Here is a 20897-nt window from a genome sequence, read left to right as displayed (position 1 = left end):
ATGATGGTGGTGCTGTTGCTGTTTCGAGGTGAACAAAGAAACACCTGCTTTTTCTATGTGTGGCCGATGTGAGACATCCTAATAGCAAGTTTCCAGCCTATAGCTAAGGGTCAGAAGTGATCATAAAATGATTATATAATAACAAGAAATTGTATCATTCCTTATGAACCTGCATATTCTAAAAGAAGGTTTAACGATTATCATTTTGAATATTTACATGAATACATTTTAAGGATAATATGCGAATAGGCGAACAAATAGGAGGATCAGCTAAACATGACACATGTGCTCTCAAGTAAGCTGGGTATACAGGGTTCAGTGGTTATATATTTACAGCTTCTGTGTTTCCTGCTGATATCTCATTTGGTTCCTCTTTCCCTCTTGAAGTGTTGTCTATGGGCAGAGATGTTATTACACCATTGACTTGTAGGGTAAGTCTTATAAAATCCGGTGTTGGACACTGTGGAAATGGTCCTGGTGGAACTGTTCTTTTCATGATCTTATCAATGTTGGTCCTGTCTAATATAAATTGAAATTGAAACTGCCTAAAGACAGAATCATTAAATGAATGCATAGGGGATGCTCTACTATAGTATGTATATTGTAGATTTATTTCATTTCCTTTTTTTATTCTTTTTTATTAATATTTTTTTAGCAGCAATTCACTTTCCACTTTGCGGGAAACCACAGAAGGAAACTTGTGACAATAATTATGGCATTATGCTTATTGTACGTTTGGGATTACAATGTTAGGCTTCTGTGATGCAGGAGAGAAGGGTCTCCATGCATCATATATCCATGCACATAACGAGTCCTGTCCTCTGCATTTTTGACAATCCATGAAACAGGACACTGCATGGTTTGTGGTGCACAGAACCAGGACAGTGTGTTTTAGACCTAACAAGAGCTCTTAGATAGAAATTGATTTTCATTGTCTTATGTTATTATTTATAATAATCGTTATTAATAATAATTATTCATTATTATATAATGATTATATATATACATATATAATGATTATTATTACCGTATATTATTATATAATGATTATTATATATAATCATTATTCATAATAATCAATATTCATTATTCATATATTATTTCATTGTCTTGTGTTATTATTTGCACTTAATGGGTCTAGATATTCTGGTTGACATTGCCAAATTGCCCTCCACAGCTGTTTGTAAAGACTCTGCTGTCCCTGACATCAGATAAGCTGAATCACACTTCCTATTACAGCTACATTGGCAAGCACTGCTGTCCAACACCTTTGGAAAGTTAGGTAACATTGCTTTATGGTAGCTATTTTGCCATTACTGTTCCAGACCCTTGGAATGCTGTGTAACAACACATATAGTAGGTATATTTGCAGTTAGTCTAAACCAGGGTCCTGGGTTTGGGAGCAGGTTGACATAGCCTGTAGACCCCAGCTTGGTGACATACACTCTAGGAGCATTACTGGTAGCCATTGTTGCTCAGGACACTAAGTACTTTGCGTGACAGTCCTTGTGGGGGCATTCATATCTCACTAAGCTTTTCTAGATCTCCTAAGTATATAACTTTAGTGGATGTGGACAGTGAGGATTTATATTGTTTTTAAGGAGAGTTCCCCTTTAAGTAATGTCTCTCTGTTTCTCTTAGGTTCTTGTACTCTGCGGTTTGTCTCACATTCACCAGTTCTGCATTTTTACAAGGAAGCTTATTTCATGTAAATTCAGCTCTTGAAAAGAGAAGTTACATACACTCTTGCATTTCATTCCATCAAAGTATCACTTGTGACCTGGATGTAAAGTCCTATTGATTCCTTCTAGGTGTATGGTGGCTCCTGTCTCTGAAACATGAAGTTGAACCATTAGTGGTTTGGAGAAGATTCAGGAACTCTCTGGTGGCACTTTTGTCACCCCCCCCCCCTACCCCTCTTTCCCATTCTCAGTTTACCCCAGACCAACAACAGAGAATTTAACATGGGCTGCATAAAGTCTAAACCAGCTTCTAATGTGCCAGTCAAGACATGGGAGCCTGTGCCCAAGCCAGAACCTGGACATTATGTGAAAGATCCCACATCTACCCATGCAGCAGTAAGTACATAATATCTTTATATATATATATTTAAATCGTATACACTATACCTAGAAACATAGGATATTATATAACTATTATTTTTGAACTACATTAAATGTTGATTGTATATAAATTATAATGTAATTATAATTAAATTTCTAGAAATATAGTACGATTCCACTGTATACACCATGTATTTATAAAGTGTCGGCATCATTTTTGTATCGCGGCTGCACTGTGTCCGACAAGACAGAAAAAATGTGCACCTAAAGGGTGTGTTGCTGCTTAGTTGGAGTTTGTGCCACATTTATTACTGACAAGCCCCACAATTCTGTCTGCACCACAATTCTACAGCATGAACAATGTGCACCAAAAAAATAAAGGCGCACTCTGCCGGGGCAGTGCAGGGTGCACCAGATTATTGAAGAGCCTGTCAGAGCGTGTTTTGATAGCACAGACTGAACTAGTTTTGATAAATATAGTGCATGTTTTTTCACAGTATACGCTATGACTGGAAATAAAGTATATTGTTACATTGTTTACACTGGCAACACACCGCTTTCCTATTAATCCCTTTAGGACGTGGCGCTTTTTTGTTTTTTGCGTTTTCATTTTTCATTCCCCACCTTCAAAAATCTGTAACTTTTTAATTTTTCCATGTAAGAGCTGTGTTTGAGCCCGTTTACTGCGTAGCAAATTAGTGACTGTATTTTATATTCTACGCCATGTACTGGGAAGTGAGAAAAAATTCTGAATGCAGTGAAAATGATGAAAAATGCATTCACGCCATATTACTGTGGGCTTGGATTTTACAACTTTCACTGAGCGCCCCAAATGACATGTCTACTTTATTCTTTGGGTCGGTACAATCATGGGGATACCACATTTGTATAGGTTTTATAATGTTTTCATACATTTACAAAAATTAAAACCTCCTGTACAAAAAAAAAAATCTTCATTTTGCCATTTTTTGGCGCTAATAACATTTTCATATTAGTGTACGGAGCTGTGGGTGGTGTAATTTTTTTTTCACTTTTGATGACCTTTCTAATGCTACCATTAATGCTACAGCCTTTTGATCACTTTTTATAAAAAAAATTTATATTTTTCAAAATGGCAAAAAAGTGACACTTTTGACTTTGGGTGCTATTTCTGTAACAAGGTTAAACACCGGGAAAAATCGCTATTATATTTTGATAGACTGGACATTTTGCGACGCGATGATACCAAACATGTTTATGATTCTTACTGTTTATTTGCTTTTATATGTAATCTAGGGAAAGGGGGGTGATTTAAACTTTTACTTTTTTTTTTACTATTTTTTCATATTTTTTACTACTGTATTGCTGTATATAGCAATATTATTGATGATTTCTAATAGCCTGCCATCTGCTGGCTATTAGAGATCAGTACACATGGCAAGCCTATGAGTTTCAATGAGACTGTAGGCTGCCATGGGAACCAATCACCGCTCTCCGATGACATCAAGGGGGCGGCGATCGGCCATCCAAGATGGTAAGTTAGGTGCCGCAGTCGACAGGTTAACTGCCATTAACGGCAAAAACAGGCAGGTGTCAGCTGTATTATACAGCCGACACCTGCTGTGTATGGAGAGAGCTCAGCTCGTGAGCTGTACCCATACACCCCTCGCAGCACGAGGACGATATAGTTCGTCCTGGAGCGCAAATGTTTCATTTTTCATTTACTAAAAACAGTACAACTATGTGCTGTTTGCCTGTGTAGGGCTTGCAGTACATTTCTGTTGGACTTTGCATGATAAATGTGGCACGTGGTCTGAGCACCGGAATGCTCATTTCAGTGCAGAAATTTGTGTTGCATGTAGAATAGTGCAGCCACGACACAAAGTGATAACTCCAAATTTCAAAAACTTAATCAATCTTTATTATTCACGATAAAAGATATCACACAATAAGGACAGTAATATGCAGACCAAGGAAAAGGATAAAAGTGACATGTATGGAAGTAACATCCACTAGAGGGCTTGGTCTGCATATTACTGTCCTTATTGTGTGATATCTTTTATCGTGAATAATAAAGATTGAATAAGTTTTTGAAATTTGGAGTTATTTAATTATTTTTTTGTTCAAGTATTTGGTGGTATCTATTACGCTGGTGGTGTACAGGCCCTCACCACCGGCTCTTTTACCTTTTGCACAACACAAAATGGTCGCAGGCGCTTCTTACATACATGTGTAAGCAGTTTGCACTAAAAAGAAAGTGCAATGTCCTCCAGAAAACTGGCACAAGCACCTTAGTAAATGTGGGCTACTGTTTGTAACCTTGAACTTACCAGTTCCTCGCTGCCCAACACATTGTGATGCAGATAAGGCTGTATGGAGAGGGCTCTCTGGCAGAAAACTTCATGATTGGTGCATTCAAACCCAACAGTAGCACCTAAACAGTGGCAACGCATGGATACCACCATTTTGCCACCGATTTCACCCCCTCCTCTGTGACATCATCAGGGGCAATGATCCATTGCCATGAAAGCTGTCAATCTGCATTTCCTAATACAGCATACAATTGGACTCACAACAGAAAATCCCTTACCAGCACCTCCTCTCTCGTTCTATGAAGTGAAGCCGGGGTTATATCCCACCTTCTTTGGCATGCGCCGCACCTACAGTGTTTGCATAGTGAAGCCGGGGTGTACAACTCCGGCTTCACTAGGCACAACACACAGGCACCAGAAGCTCCAGATGTATAATGTTTGGGGTTTTTTGTGCGATCATGTAGGGGGCGATTTGGGACACTAAACCGGTGGTCCTTAAGGAGCTATGGATGGTTTTGTATCCTAAATTGCCCTGACAGGTTCCCTGTAATCTGACATGTTTTGTAATCTGACATGTGTTCCTTTTTTATGGTTATAACATTTGAACACTTTAACTCACCCCATGTTTTCCGATGCCAGATGTTTCCAGTGATGAGCTGAACCGGCATCGGCACCATGACATACATGTACTGGTGGTTATAGTGCTCCATGCAGTACGTATACAACAATTTCATCAAATTTAGACTTTTTTCCAGCTTCCCAGTAGATTGCAGCATATTAAATGGTGCCCTCTGGAAGTACAATTTGTCCCATGAATAACAAGTAAATGGATAAAATAAAAAATATATGGCTTTTGGAATGCAGGATGCGAAATGTAGCAAATGCACAAACTGGAAAGGAAGTGGTTAAGAATGGTTTCTCATGTTATAACTAGAACTATACTACCATGTTTCCCTGAAAGTAAGACAGTGTCATACATTCTTTTTATCCCCAAAAGTCCCACTATGTCTTACTTTCGGGGTATGTTTTATATTGGAAAAAAATGTCGATTTTTGTTTTAAAATTAACATTTATTAACAACCTGAAGAGTATGGGATTCACCACAAAACAGTTTTATAAAAGCAAGTGCCAAGAATGTCTTGTTACAACCGTATCATGACGGTATTTCCATGCAATTTACCGTATGGGGACTTGCCGCAATTGCGCCCTACGTGTACCACAAGTTAAGGAAACATTACATGGTGCATTTTGTGAATTGCTTACTTGGTACCATAATGGCAATCGGATCAATTCCTCTGCGGTGCTGGGTAGAGGTGTGGCTTCTTCTTCCTCATGCAGGAGCTGCTGGGCCAATCAGAGGGGCCACCAGCGGCTGCACATGAGGGCACTGAGGCTGTGTGTTTTTGTATGTTGTCCATGGTCCTGATGAACCACGGACAACATTACTGCAGCTCGCGCGGCCTCCACGTCCCTTCACTCATTCCGCTCCAGATCTGGGCGCATCCCGCTCTAACCGTCCGCATCCCACTATAACCGCTCGCATCCCACTCTAGCCGTCCGCATACCGCAGTTAATGCAGCAAAAGGTACCGGTACTATGGCTTATATTTTTCCAACGTACAGTTTACTATGTCCTACTTTCGGGGTACGTCTTACATTAGCCGACCCCCCTAAAACTCCTACTACGTCTTACTATTGGGGAAACACGGTATTACACTGTATACACAATGGAAGTGAAATATAGTGAAAGTAATATAATATATTCTGTGTTGTTTATGTTATATAATATATTATATCAGATGTCAAACCCCTGCAAGTTTTGTATAAAATTTATTAAACACTTACTGACATCCTGCCAGGAGATCCTAAGCAGAGAGAGAGACTACAAACTACAAGGAGATAAGTGATCTGGGGGAAGGGGGAGATAGGCACATCTCTGTGAGATGTAGTAGAGCTCACAGTGTAAAGGTCTGTCAGCCTGTCTGTCATGTCTCTGTGTAATCTCATGCATCTCTCATCTGTCTCCTCTCTCCTTCTATGTGTCAGTGTGTTAGTACAATGTTAGAGTACCCACCCACAACCTGGGATTTTACACTGAGCAGCCTCAGTGTAGGAGCTAAAACAGCAATAACAGTAAAACTGTAAAGTAAAGGGTTAAAATGATCTTTATTGTGTTAACATCACTAGAGGATTGAAATGTGAGAATTTTCTTTCGTGGGAAAACCCCTTTAGCTACCGAGATGAGATCCTCAAACCCCTTTTAGACCATATGCTGGCACGGTTGGCCCTTGGTTCCTCCTAATGCAGGAGCATGCTCAGGGGCAGACTGGCCATATGACCCACAAGGATTTTTCCCGGTGGGCCGATCAATCTGGGGCCAGTGTTGGGCCAGGGCTGGTGGGGCCAGTCGGAAAAAAAACAAACCATGAACTCACCTTTCCGACGTTTCCCCGAAGCTCCTCTACTTTATCCACTCTGTCCTGCAGTGACAGCTCCGTGTATGCCGGCGTTGCACAGACTATGACGTCGGCAAGCGGCCGCTAGCGCTCACTGAGCTGTCACCGCCAGACGGAGTGGATAAAGTAGCGGAGCTTCAGGGAACATCGGAAAGGTGAGTTCATGGTTTATTAATTTAATATGCTGGGCTGGCTGTATACAGTGAGGAGGAGTGGGGGGGGCGGCTGGCTGTATAGAAGGGGTAGGCTGGCTGTATACAGTGAGGGGGGGCTGGCAGGTAGCGCAAGCTGGCTATTTGCTGGGGAGGGGCTGGCTATAAACTGGGGGTCTGGCTATCCATATACTGTGGGGGGAGAAGGCTTTATGGCTATATACAGGGGGGCAGGTTGTATACTGGGGGGATCTGTTTGACTATATACAGGGGTGCTGTCTGTATACTGGGGGGGGGACTTGCTGGTAATATACAGGGGGACTGGTTGGCTGTATACTGGGGGGCTGGCTGGCCATGTACTGCTGTGAGAGGGGGCTTTCTGGCTATATACAGGGTTGGCTGGCTGTATAATGGGGGGGCTGGCTTTATACTGGGGGGCTGGTTGGCTATATACAGGGGGGTAGAAAAGAAACGTATTCAATCAATCCGGTCACATGGCGTTGCACGGTTCCAAAAGGCTGAAGTGCTGGCAGCACACAAACAATAGGAGAAGCTTGTTGAAATGAACCAGCAAGTCCACAGGGATGAATTCTCATTAAAACTTTTTCTTTATTTCTTCCTCATAAAACCAGTAACAGACAGGTTGGCAACATCAGAGAGTAGTAGATCCACACATCTTACATGTTTTGAGTCTTTGCGACTCTTAATCATAGACCGAGTCTTAAGGACTCTATATACTATACTATATACCGGGGGGGTGGCTTTATACTGGGGGGGGGCTGTTTGGCTATATACAGGGGTGCTCGCTGTATACTGGGCTGGCTGGCTGGCTGCCAATATTCAGGGGGACTGGTTGGCTGTATACTAGGGGGGGGGGGCTGTCTGGCCATATAATGTGGGGGAGGGCAGCGTTTTTTGCTATGCACAGGGGGGCTGGCTGTATACTGGGGGAACTGGTTGGCTATATACAGGGTGGGTTGTGTTCTGTTGTTGTGTTCTTTTAAAAAGAAGCTTTATTCCTGTATAAGGGAGGCAGTATGAGTCTCTCTGCGCTGTACAAGTTGATTTAGACCATCTATCAATAGTGGAGTTTAGTAGCTCCACCCACATCACATGATCACGCCTACATGTTTTGACCCCGCCCACAGAAGGGGGCCACATTTACATTTTGTTACAGGGCCACTTTAAATTCCCCGTCCGCCCCTGACCATGCTAGACCTCATATGGCTGGAGTGTGTCAGCAGTTCCTGCAAGACGAAGGCTTTGAAGCTATGGACTGTCCCCTCTTTCCCCAGACCTGAATCTAATTGAGCACATCTTGGACATCATGTCTCATTCCATCCACCAACGTCATGTTGCACCAGAGACTGTCTGGGAGTTGACAAATGCTTTAGTCCAGGTTTGTGAGGAGATCCCTCAGGAGACCATCTGCAACCTCACCAGGAGCATGCCGAAAAACTGTAGAATTGTCATACAGGCATGTGGAGGCCACACACAATACTGAGTGTCACAGGTGCTCCCGCAACCCATATCACGGGTCGTGGGACTATCTATGAAAGACTAGATCAGGCCATAAATAAAAGCTGGTTGGTTATATGTCAAATTTGTTGTATTTTATGGTGTTGCTATCCAAGACAATCTGTACAGACTGACCATAAATAGAAAAACATGTCCATCTGAGATCCTAAAATGTTGCGCACTTTAGATCTTAGTAAAATAGCCAACCCTAATGCAGTCAGCTGAACCTAAATGATGTCACAGGCCACCACTGTGTGAGATGATATCACACTATAAAAATTTATTTTGTAACAGTAAGAGAGAGAGATGTACAATCACAGTGATCACACATTTTATTAGGGTTCTTTTGGGTGTCAACTAGAGATGGGATGGAGAGTGGCCTATTAATTTTGGCACCACTAAGTAGCACTGAATTTGACTGTAGTTTTGCATCCTGTCTCTTCGATTTTTGCATGTATTGAATAACATCCTTTGTGTAACATACTGTCGTAGTCCACCATTGTGTCAGGTAACTTTATAAAGCCCTCATAGTAGCTGTTAAGGAAACCCTGACGTTTCGGACCACAGAGGGGTAATTAATTAAGGCCAATTAATTATTCTTTTATAGACACTCCCAAAATGCAGGGGTTCTGGAAGGCGCAGGAAGTGATTTATAGTTACCCACACAAACTCCGGATGAGGCATAACAATAAATCACAACCCTTATTATCAAACCAGTAAGCTGCCACCAGTAATTCTTTAATTTAAGCCCGGTCCATAACGGGATTATGTAGGTTGAGGAACCAACCCGGTGGCATGTATATATCCGAGACAAGGGCGTGGGGATTTGTGGATCGAGATAAAAGAGCAACACAGGTTAAATTAAATTGCCTTAAGGGCACACTACAGTACACACTATATATATATATATATATATATATATATATATACAGTAAGCAGAGTATAAAAACACAGGTAGAACTACCAGTATCAGCAATTTGTACGTTAGTTACCTTGTGTGTGTGGAATGGTATCAATGGATCGCATTGATACCAAACTTGATCCATTTGCTACGGTCCCATCCTGAGATATTTATATCTCTGGACCCAAGGATGCTCGAACCTAATTAGACATATTGATATAATACCCTGGTGATACAGGTTCCAAAATGTATTTGCCCTTGGGCTGAGATGGACCATTACTCCAGAACTGTCCCTAGCCAAAATATTGGTCTAAGAGTTTTATGACTCATTGGGGCAGATGTATTATCGTATCTGCGTCATAAAAGTGTTGGTAATTCTTTTTTTTTTTGCCGCATAATTGTTGCGGATCATTTATAATGAGTTGGCACCAGAAAGAATGGTTGTTTCCGACTATCCTGACTCGTCCGTCTTTTTTTGGCGCAAGTAGGCGTGGCCTATATTTTTCACATCATCCGCCACATTTATGTGGAGTTTGTCTGCATTTTTTGGTGCAAATTGTTAATGATCTATTCCTCTACAGCGGCCATCTTGGACCAAGAGAACCAAACAGCGGCCATTTTGGAGATCAAGCGGCCATTTTAGTATTAGCCGGGGGGTCAAGCTGACCAGCTAATGTCATGATTCAGGCATTTTTGTGTAACCCTCCTGTAAAAGTTTCTCCTTGACACGTGTTATAGATGATTGTCGTTCGGCATGTTCTTCTCCTTATCATGTTTTGTTAGCAAGAAGCGTTTGGAGCCATACTCTCTACATTCTGTATATGGGATAATATAAACAATACCATTTATCTGTGAACAAGGTCCCTGAGAACCGAGCAGAAGGGAGGTTGTAGTGCATTTAAACTAAGCTTATAGCATCTAAGCACCTTATCTCCTTTTTCATACCCTCTGCAAGCTTTTTCTGTTTTTATACACACAACTGCGGTTTTGAAATAAGCACTGTGATTTCAGTGCAGCTTGAGTTTGTTCTCTCCTCCCGGTACTGGACAGACATGAAAGAATTAATTTGAAAGTCACCTTTACAAAATTTTGGCACAAAACACACCAGGAAAAAATGGTCTGAAATAAAAAAAAAAAAGGCGCAGTCCATGTAAGATTTTGGAGCATATCTCATTTGTGTCTGCATTTTTATGGTGCCTGACTGATTAGTTCCGTCTGCGCATTAACTACTTACAGCCATGCGCTACTTTAATACATCTGGCTATACCTTCCGTAGTCTGATTGTCGAGGTTGCAACAGAATTAATAAATCTCCCCCATTGTCTCCTGTTTAAGAAATGGAGGGAGATCCATGGGGAGATCCAAGGAGTCCATATGGCTGTGGAAATTCTTTGAAGCTTGGAGCCCTGTAGTGTTAGATAACACCAGCTATCTCCATTAGGTTAAATACGATGAGGCTGGGGGAAGTAAGGGATATGAGTGGGGGGATTCACAGATGGCTCGATGAACAGGACAATATCTGGCATGTGAATCTCCCTTGTTCATGACAGTAGCCACTTAATATTCTACCATTCAACTGAAATTTCTCATAAGAGGTGTGGGACTGAGAAACCACAAACACAGTTATCCCACTTCCTTTTATGTAAAACTAAATATAATAGGGCTACAACCCATATAGTCTATTTATGGATTGCTTGTGAAGTCCTTGACCCAAACACTTCCTGTCCTTTTTCTTCTGCAAAAAATGCAGTATGTTGATGCACTGCCATTGGTGTCAGTATTGTTGACCAGTGGTTAAAAGGGTATTGTGGGAATATGAATGTCTGATAACACATAATACTATCAATAAACACCAAAACTCAATGGCGCACATTTACTTATGGCTTTGCGCCACACTTTTGTCAGACTGTGCACATTCTTCATGGCTTTAAGAAGTGTGTGCGCTGCGATTGTATCTCACCCAACCCTTTTGTGGCGCAGCTGCGCTGGATTCCATGCAATTGTGTAGCATGCCGTATATTAAAGGTGCACCACAAAAAAAATGTTGAACTCTGTCGGAACTGGGCTGGAAAGCAACACATTCATGATTTCTGGCACACGATCTTAGCCGCATACTGCATTATAGATGGACAATGCACTTTTAGTGAACTCAAGTGACCTTGTAAGTAAATGTGCCCCAATGTCATTCATCTTAAATAGTTTGCTTTCATGCTTTAAAACATTTTATGGGCTTTCTAAAGTAGGTGGAGTTACCTCAAGATGGCTGCCACAGAATACAACTACAACCAGGAGCTCTCAGTTCTCAGTAACTCCTCCTACCTCTCATGCTCTGCTCCGAGCAATGATCTAACAGACTGCCCTGCTCTGTTACCATAGTAATGATGTGTGTAACTGCCATGCCATGTGCGGGTTAACACCCACGGTCGGTGCTAGAATCGATCCTGGCTGTTACTGGTAAGTCTTTGCTGCGAAATGCAGCAAAGACTTACCAGCTATGGAGAGGGCTCAGCCGTGAGCCCTCTCCATGCACCCGCAGCCGACCTGTTACGTGATAGCACGTTAAAGGGTTAAAGCAAGGGTCAGGAACCTTTTTGGCTGTGAGAGGAATGAACGCCACACGTTTTAAAATGTAATTCCGTGAGAGCCATATGTAACATTCCCCACTGGGGCCTGGCCTTTCTTCAGTGGCTGGAGACAGCCAGGGCCCAGAATACCAGAGTGGCTGACTTATGCGGCCTTGGGCACGCTGTGGTCACAGTGCTTGGTATTGAGAACCGAGGACAGGCCTATAGCGTGGCAGGTCTCCAACAGGTGGTGTGTGCAAGAAATATGGACGAGAGGCTGATGAAAGAGGTTTCTCCTTGGGGCAACCCCTGAGGTGTATATAGGAGTCCCTGGCTGATGGAGGATGGGGAGCCCGTGCTGGGGAAGCAGCCTGATCCATGGATTACAAGGAGGCACGTTGTGCAAATCAACTTACAGTTCTTTATTCAACTTCAAACAAGCAATGGCCAAACAGTAGCAGCAGATTCAGCAAGCTGGAAGGTTGATGGAGATGGTCCGCAGGAAGGTTGTTCACAGCCTGGTGGTAACTTCAGCCTGCGCTGGCAAAGATGGAGCCAAGTCCAGATGGTGGACCTCTGCTCTGGAGGCTTAGTCTCCTTACTTGCCCTGGGTGCTAGGCAGTGGCCTGAGGCACCTGTGGTTCCTGGTATAAAGACACTGGCTGGTGCAGCTCTGAAGGAGTCTCTCACTAGTTCTGACCACGTTCTCCCGCCCACCAGCGGTTTTTATACTCCCTTGGTCAGCAAGGCCGTTTCTATAATTTATGCTGCCTGAGGCAAAAATTTAAATGTTGCCCCCCCACTATCACCACTAACACCAATCATAAGAAATCCTAACCAAAAATAACTATATATCCCTAAGAATAAACTAATGAGACAACTAATGTAACTTTTAGATGGGTGTAATATGTGTGCCGTTATATTAGCAGTATGATTACTGAACCTCCTATAGTTCATAGGAACTTGAGTTAGAACACAATAAACTGGTAGAAATAGTGGAGGGACGGTGTAAAAAAAAAGTTACTTATTAATGTGTGTGTTACATGTTCTGTGCAAGTGTTTGGACAAGTTCTGGATGGCAGATAACATGAACGTGCACATCATAAAGTGATGAGTGCAGATGACAATACAATAGACTGCCTGGGCAGTCTGCTCATAATCGGACCATGAAAACCATAGCTGTGTATGAGCCCAGTGTCGGACTGGTGTACCTTGGGCCCACCAGAGAATGCACACTAACTGTGTCCTATCATCGCTGGGAAAACATCTTATTAAATTACAGTGTACTGTGGCTGTAGCTCCATGTATGGCTGTATACTGTGGCTGTAGCTCCATGTATGGCTGTGTACTGCGGCTGTAGCTCCATGTATGGCAGTGTACTGGTGCTGTAGCTCCAGCTCCATGCATGGCTGTATACTGTGGCTGTAGCTCCATGTATGGCTGTGTACTGCGGCTGTAGCTCCATGTATGGCTGTGTACTGTGGCTGTAGCTCAATGTATGGCTGTGTACTGCTGCTGTAGCTCCATGTATGGCTGTGTACTGTGCCTGTAGCTCCATGTATGGCTGTGTACTGTGGCTGTAGCTCCATGTATGGCTGTGTACTTTGCCTGTAGCTCCATGTATGGCTGTGTACTGTGCCTGTAGCTCCATGTATGGCTGTGTACTGTGCCTGTAGCTCCATGTATGGCTGTGTACTGTGGCTGTAGCTCCATGTATGGCTGTGTACTGGGGCTGTAGCTCCATGTATGGCTGTGTACTGTGCCTGTAGCTCCATGTATGGCCGTGTACTGCGGCTGTAGCTCCGTGTATGGCCGTTTACTGCGGCTGTAGCTCCATGTATGGCTGTGTACTGTGCCTGTACCTCCATGTATGGCTGTGTACTGTGGCTGTAGCTCCATGCATGGCTGTGTACTGTGCCTGTAGCTCCATGTATGGCTGTGTACTCTGGCTATAGCTCCATGTATGGCTGTGTACTGTGGCTGTAGCTCCATGCATGGCTGTGTACTGTGGCTGTAGCTCCATGTATGGCTGTGTACTGCTGCTGTAGCTCCATGTATGGCTGTGTACTGCTGCTGTAGCTCCATGTATGGCTGTGTACTGCAGCTGTAGCTCCATGTATGGCTGTGTACTGCTGCTGTAGCTCCATGTATGGCTGTGTACTGCAGCTGTAGCTCCATGTATGGCTGTAAACTGTGGTTGTAGCTCCATGTATGGCTGTGTACTGCGGCTGTAGCTCCATGCATGGCTGTGTACTGAGGCTGTAGCTCCACGTATGGCTGTGTACTGTGGCTGTAGCTCCATGTATGTATGTATGTGTACTACAGCTGTGGTTCCATGTATGTATGTATGTATGTATGTATGTGTACTGCGGCTGTAGCTCAATGTATGTATGTATGTATACTGCGGCTGTAGCTTCATGTATGTATGTATGTGTACTGCGGCTGTAGCTCCATGTATGTATGTATGTGTACTACAGCTGTAGCTCCATGTATGTATGTATGTGTACTACGGCTGTAGCTCCATGTATGTATGTATGTTTACTGTGGCTGTAGCTCCATGTATGTATGTGTACTGCGGCTGTAGCTCCATGTATGTATGTATGTGTACTGTGGCTGTAGTATGTGTACTGCGGCTGTAGCTCTTTAAGTAAAAGTTTTATGTATGTATGTGTACTGCGGCTGTAGCTCCATGTATGTATGTATGTGTACTGTGGCTGTAGTGTGTGTACTGCGGCTGTAGCTCTTTAAGTAAAAGTTTTATTTTCTCCTCAGGACAGTCACAGCACAGGAGAAATGCTGCAGCATTGTGAGTTTAGGGGTAATACCCCGTCCCTCCAGTAGCCAGTATAGAGACAGGGCCTTCTCCCCCACCCCAGGATAGAAATAGGGTCTTCCCCCGAACACCCACCCACCCCAGGATAGACTGACACACACAGAGGGCCTTACCATGCAGCACCTGCGGGAACTCGCTTTCTCAGTGAGACACAGGCCGCACTGATTGTCGGCGCGGTTGCGGTGATGTCACCGCCGGAACACAGGATGCCGGGACCCACCAGACCAGCAGCAGACATCGGGCGCGATGATACACTGGGGCACATTTACTAAGAACAGTGCAGCCTGCATGTGCAGTTGCCTGTGTATAGTGCTGGATTTCTGGCGCCCATTCTTCATGAATCTTGCGCTCCCTGCACAGCTCTGACAGAGTGCACCACTTTTTTTTGATTCATGAAGAACGGGCGCCAGAAATATAAAAAACATAAGAAACATAAGGCATGCAACACAATTCTGTCAGACTTTGCATGATAAATGTGACGATCCGAATAAGTACTGGAACACCCTTTCAATAACAAAGTGTTTGTCGCGTGAAAAATAGTGCAGTGCGACACAAAAGAGTTGCATGCAACACAAATGTGGAGCGGACACTTCTTAAATACCTGTGCAACAGTTTGCACTAGAAAGAATGTGCAAAGTGCAACAGAAATCTGGCACAAAGCCTTTAGTAAATGTGCCCCAATGTTTTATTTATTTTTTAATGCAGTTACACAACAATTGCAGCACTGCTACATCTCAGGATGTGCATGTGTTTATTGCATATGTAATTTATGCAAAGTATGCAAATACGTTTTCCAAGGTGTTAAATGGAAAACAATGCCTCCTTTTGCTACCTAGAAAGGCAGCCCCTTAACACCAAGTATAAGGTAGCAAAAGGAGTAATTGTTTTCCATTTAACACCTTGGAAAGCGTATTTGCATACTTCCCAGAATTCCCCAGTGGAGCATTTATGGCTTCATTTAAGTCTCCACATGCTTTTAACCCCTTAACAACTTGGCCTTTTTTAGTTTTTTTCACTTCCATTTTTCACTCACCAACTTCAAAAATCTATAACTTTTTTATTTTTCCACATAAAGAGATGTGTTATGGCTTATTTTCTGCGTAACAAATTGCACTTCATAGTGACGGTATTTAATATTCCATGGCGTGTACTGGGAAGCAGGAAAAAAATTCCAAATGCAGTGAAAATGGTGAAAAACCACATTTGTGACGTTTTCTTCTGGGCTTGGATTTTACAGATTTGGCATCCCAAATGACATGTCTACTTTATTCTTTGGGTCGGTACGATCACGTGGATACCAAATTTGTATAGGTTTTATAATGTTTTCATACATTTAAAAAAATTAAAACCTCCTGTACAAATTTTTTTTTTTAATTTTGCCATCTTCTGGGGCCAATAACTTTTTCATACTTTGGTGTACGGAGCTGTGGATAGTGTCATTTTTTGCGAATTTCGATGATGTTTTCATTACTATAATTTTTGGGACTGTGCGACCTTTTGATCACTTTTTATTAATTTTTTTATATTTTTCAAAATGGCAAAAAAATGCCATTTTCGACTTTGGACGCTATTTTCCGTTACGGGGTTAAACGTAGTGAAAAAACTTTATTATATTTTGATAGATCAGGCATTTTCGGACGCGGCGATACCTAATGTGTTTATGATTTTTACTGTTTATTTATTTTTATATCAGTTCTAGGGAAAGGGGGGTGATTTGAATTTTTAGGTTTTTTTATTATAATTTTTTTTTTAACTTTTTTTTATTTTTACTTTTACTATTTTTCAGACTCCCTAGGGTACTCTAACCCTAGGTAGTCTGATCGATCCTATCATATACTGCCATACTACAGTATGGCAGTATATGTGGATTTTACTCCCCATGCATTACAATGTGCAATTAGCAATTAGCAATGTGCAATTTTGTTAATAACAGTGAATTAGAGAATGTGTTATTTTGTTATCCTGAGTACATATAAGAAAATTGTCTTCGTGGGAATACCCCTTTAAGTGTACTGGTTCTGGTTTCCAATGCTATAATGTCCTTGCATTGGAGTTATGTGTTTCCCAGTTTCAAGTGGTTTGACTCCTTTCAATCTAATTTAAAAGGATATCCTAAATGGAAAGAAATTGGAGTAAGGGCTGCTAAACCTAATAGCAGAAAGAGTGGCTGTCATTTGGCATATATTTATAATGAATACCTGACATATATTTAACAAAGGGTAAAATATACAGCTCTTTATGACATAATATATACTGCATGTAAAGGGTGTGGTTTGATTACTTTCCCATCTAACCAACCATACAACAGTGGGGGTATACCCAGAGGACAGCACACACCAGTCTTATAACACTTGCCAAAATCCCCTTTTAAATGTGGCGCAAATCGGAAATGTGGTCCGCTGACCCTTAGTAAATGTGCCCCTATATGTCCAAAGCATGGGGCAGAGACAGAACATTCATACAGACAAAATACATTAGGGAATTGTACACGGACGAGGGATAGAGAAAGGAGAAAATAGAGGAAGCAAAAAGAGAGAAGAAAGGTGAAAATGTTATCCCGGAAGGTAGGAAGGAAGGGAGGCAGGGCGCAGGCATCCATCCCTCATTCACATCAAACACTTACTTAGGCTCCAGTATATCTTTAAAGGTCGAGGATTCCCAAAACACCACCCAGATTGCCATAGTTTTAAGAACTTTATTGATGTGCCATTTATAGCCGCCATTATTTCTTCTATGGGGAAAATCTGGAGCATTTCCTGGGCCCTGTCAGAGATAAAGTTTTTCAGGTTCCCTGGTTTCAATAGGACGCTAGTATTGGCTCCTAGTGACTGAGGGTGAAAAGCCGTGATGGAAAATAGGGAGTTGAAGAACTTCATAAGGTGAGACAAAGTATCCCTGAAGGACTTATAAAAGGCTAGTGTGAAGTCATCAGGACCTGGACTTTTTCCGAAAGGGGAGTTCTTATAACTCAGTTCTTATAGCCTCCGAGATCTCTGCCTCACTGAGCTTCGACTCCAGCTCCTTTATTACCTCTGCCTCTAAACATGGAAGCGCTGTTTCTTCAATATAAGCTTTAATGTGCGACATCTCGTGGGTGTAATAGATGGGCCAGGGACCTCCAACATTTATTGGAACACTCGTAGAGACTGCTCTTGAACCGCATATAGTTGGACAGGGACTTCTGGTCTAACAAGGTCCGGATGTTATCTTGGACTAAAATCAGATTGTGCAGATCGTGCAAATCCCTCCTAAGGGATCCCAACTGTTGAATGTGACTCTTCCCCGGAGAAGTATCTGACATGATGTCCAGAGGGAAATTGAAGTCACCTCCTACCACCAACATCCCCTCCGAGAACTCCGATAGGATTGCTAGGAAGCGTCTGCATACTGCCACTGGGGAACATTTGGGCAGGTATAGGTTAGCAAAAGTCAAAGTCTGACAATAAATCTGGAGTATAGGAAGACATATCTACCTGCTTTGTCCATTTCTTCACCCAGGACCCTGTGAGGAAACAAGCGACAGATTGCAATTGACACACGTTTAGAGCATGACTGTGGAACCAGGTTTTGAAATACCTGGTTTCTTGTAAGTGTAAAACCTTTACCCCTTGTTTATGCATTCCATACATGACTTGGGAGCGTTTCTGGAGAATATTTAACTGCCATAGTGGGGTAGCTGCTGCAATTCTCCGAAACTGTAGGGGGACACCAGGAGGGCCCACGGAAAGGAGAGGGAGGGACAACAACCAGAGCCTGTTGGGGTCAATGGGTAAGGTTAATAAGAGAAGACACTGGGGATGAGAAAATAGTGCACTGGGTATGGTAACAAGAAGGACAACCACTCACGCTACAGACACATACCAGGAGGGAAGAAGAGAAGAAGACACGGGGAAGGAGAAGATGAACAAGAGGGAGAGCAACGGGAATAGGGAGTGGGTAAAAGCAACAAACTAAAAGAAAATAGATATAGGTGGGTTTAACTGTCAAACCCTAACAAGTGGGATGGGGAATATAAACAGCGTATAGAGGCCGGCTGAATACCCGCCCCCCCTGGTGGAAAGTGGACTTGTTACTAAGGGAGCCCGTGTCTAGAGAAAAAAGATGATTACTGATAAAACAACAATAGACATCACCCAGCACTAGAACCTAGGAAACTAGCCAGCCATGAGCTGGAGACAATTTCAATATGACCCGGGAACAGCCCTTTCAATGAAAAAAGGATATATAAAAAGTAGTCCCGGAGAGGTCAGCTGCAACTGGACCTCGTGTTCATTCTTGGGGAGCTTCAAGATGGCATCTCCTCCTGGGAGGGCCCCCATGGACATTGCCCGCCCTCTGTCTAGGTAAGCATTGAGGAGAATGACAAAATTTTCTTTAGGTTTGTCTTATACTATGCCCGGAAAGTGGTGATGATGACCTGGAAGGACCAGGTTCCTCCTCCATTAAAAAGATGGATACTACTTATTAACAGTGTTATTCCCCACTACTGGTCTCTGTATGTCAACAGGAAGTGTCCCCAGAAGTTTGATAGTATTTGGTCCAGATGGTGCCTGACTCTCCATACAGCCTTATAATCACATGTGGTATCTACTTCTCTCCATGATGAAGGAGACTGAGTGTGCTTGTATGTGTGCGTGTGTGACTGATTGTCTATGTGTCAATAGTTATTTGTGTAGTAACAAGACGTCTGGCTACATTATTTGCTGTCATTTATTGCGCAATATCTCTTAGTTAATATTGGAACGCAGTAAGACCCTGAATGTTACCATGGATGTTACATAATAATCCTGCATTGTGGGGAAGAAAGTATGTAACAGACAATCTTGTGACGTAATAGTACAGGTGACGTAATAGTACGTAATAGTATTACATGTGACGTAATAGTATGTCACATGTCAGGTCCCGGTACATGGAGAGGGCTCGCGGACCGAGCCCTCTCCATAGCCGGTAAGTCTTTGCTGCATATTGCAGCAAAGGCTTACCAGTAACACCCGCGATCGGTGCCGGTGTTTTACCGCTGATCACCGCCGGCAAAGGTGCGCGCCGCCATCTTTCCGTGGATCGTCGCTCCTCGTGACGAAGCTACTAGGGAGTCTGAAAAATAGAAAAAATAAAAATAAAAAAAAAGTTAAAATAAAAAAATTATAATAAAAAAACCTAAAAATTCAAATCACCCCCTTTCCCTAGAATTGATATAAATATAAATAAACAGTAAAAATCATAAACACATTAGGTATTGCCGCGTCCGAAAATGCCAGATCTATCAAAATATGATAACGGTTTTTCACTGCGTCTAACCCCTTAACGGAAAATTGCGCCCAAAGTCGAAAATGGCACTTTTTTGCCATTTAAAAAAATTTTTTTAATTCTATAAAAAGTGATCAAAAGGTCGTACAGTCCTAAAAATGATAACATTGTAAACGTCATCAAAATCCGCAAAAAACGACACCACTCACAGCTCCGTACACCAAAGTATGAAAAAGTTATTAGCGCCAGAAGATGGCAAAATCCCCCAAAAAAATTTTGTACAGGAGGTTTTAATTGTATGAAAACATTATAAAACCTATACAAATTTGGTATCCCCGTAATCGTACCGATCCAAAGAATAAAGTAGACATGTCATTTGGGGTGCACAGTGAAATCCGTAAAATCCAAGCCCACAAGAATATGGAAGAAATGGGTTTTTTTTTACCAATTTCACTGCATTTGGAATTTTTTTCCTGCTTCCCGGTACATAGCATGGAATATTAAATACCACCATTTTGAAGTGTAATTTGTTACGTAGAAAATAAGCCATCACACAGCTCTGTACATGGAAAAATAAAAAAGTTACAGATTTTTGAATGTGGGGAGTGAAAAATTAAAACACAAAATCGAAAAAGGGGCGCGGCGGGAAGGGGTTAAAAAAGGTAAGCATTAAGGACAAGGTCGATCGGCCGGGCCAATTGGGGTCGGAAGTAAAGGCCATCCAGGTTGTCAGGGGCTGGGACTTCAAGAGCGGCTGCGGAAATGTCAATAGGATGTCATATTATATATGTGAAACCTCTATGGCGCAATTGAAGATGGAATGGGAATCCCCAGGTGTATGGAATATTGCATTGGTGTAGTACTTCCAGGAACG

General features: G+C 42.4%; 1 protein-coding gene across 2 annotated transcripts in view; it reads left to right on the top strand.

Annotated features, from left to right (window-relative positions):
• The first annotated feature begins 372 nt into the window (after positions 1–372).
• The window catches only part of HCK (HCK proto-oncogene, Src family tyrosine kinase), a 39573-nt gene continuing 19048 nt past the window's right edge, over positions 373–20897 (top strand). The window contains exons 1-2 of one of the 2 annotated variants that reach the window (XM_072110743.1): positions 373–431; positions 1812–2078. In XM_072110743.1, the coding sequence (XP_071966844.1) occupies positions 1965–2078 (114 nt within the window). In that variant the 5' untranslated portion in view covers positions 373–431; positions 1812–1964. Of the gene's footprint in view, positions 432–1641; positions 2079–20897 lie in introns of both variants that reach the window. The other variant, XM_072110742.1, reaches the window with a different exon arrangement.

Source organism: Engystomops pustulosus, chromosome 6 (assembly GCF_040894005.1).
Source record: "Engystomops pustulosus chromosome 6, aEngPut4.maternal, whole genome shotgun sequence".
NCBI lineage: Eukaryota > Metazoa > Chordata > Amphibia > Anura > Leptodactylidae > Engystomops > Engystomops pustulosus.
Note: the sequence above shows the minus strand (reverse complement) of the source record. Positions and strands in the feature narration are given on the sequence as shown.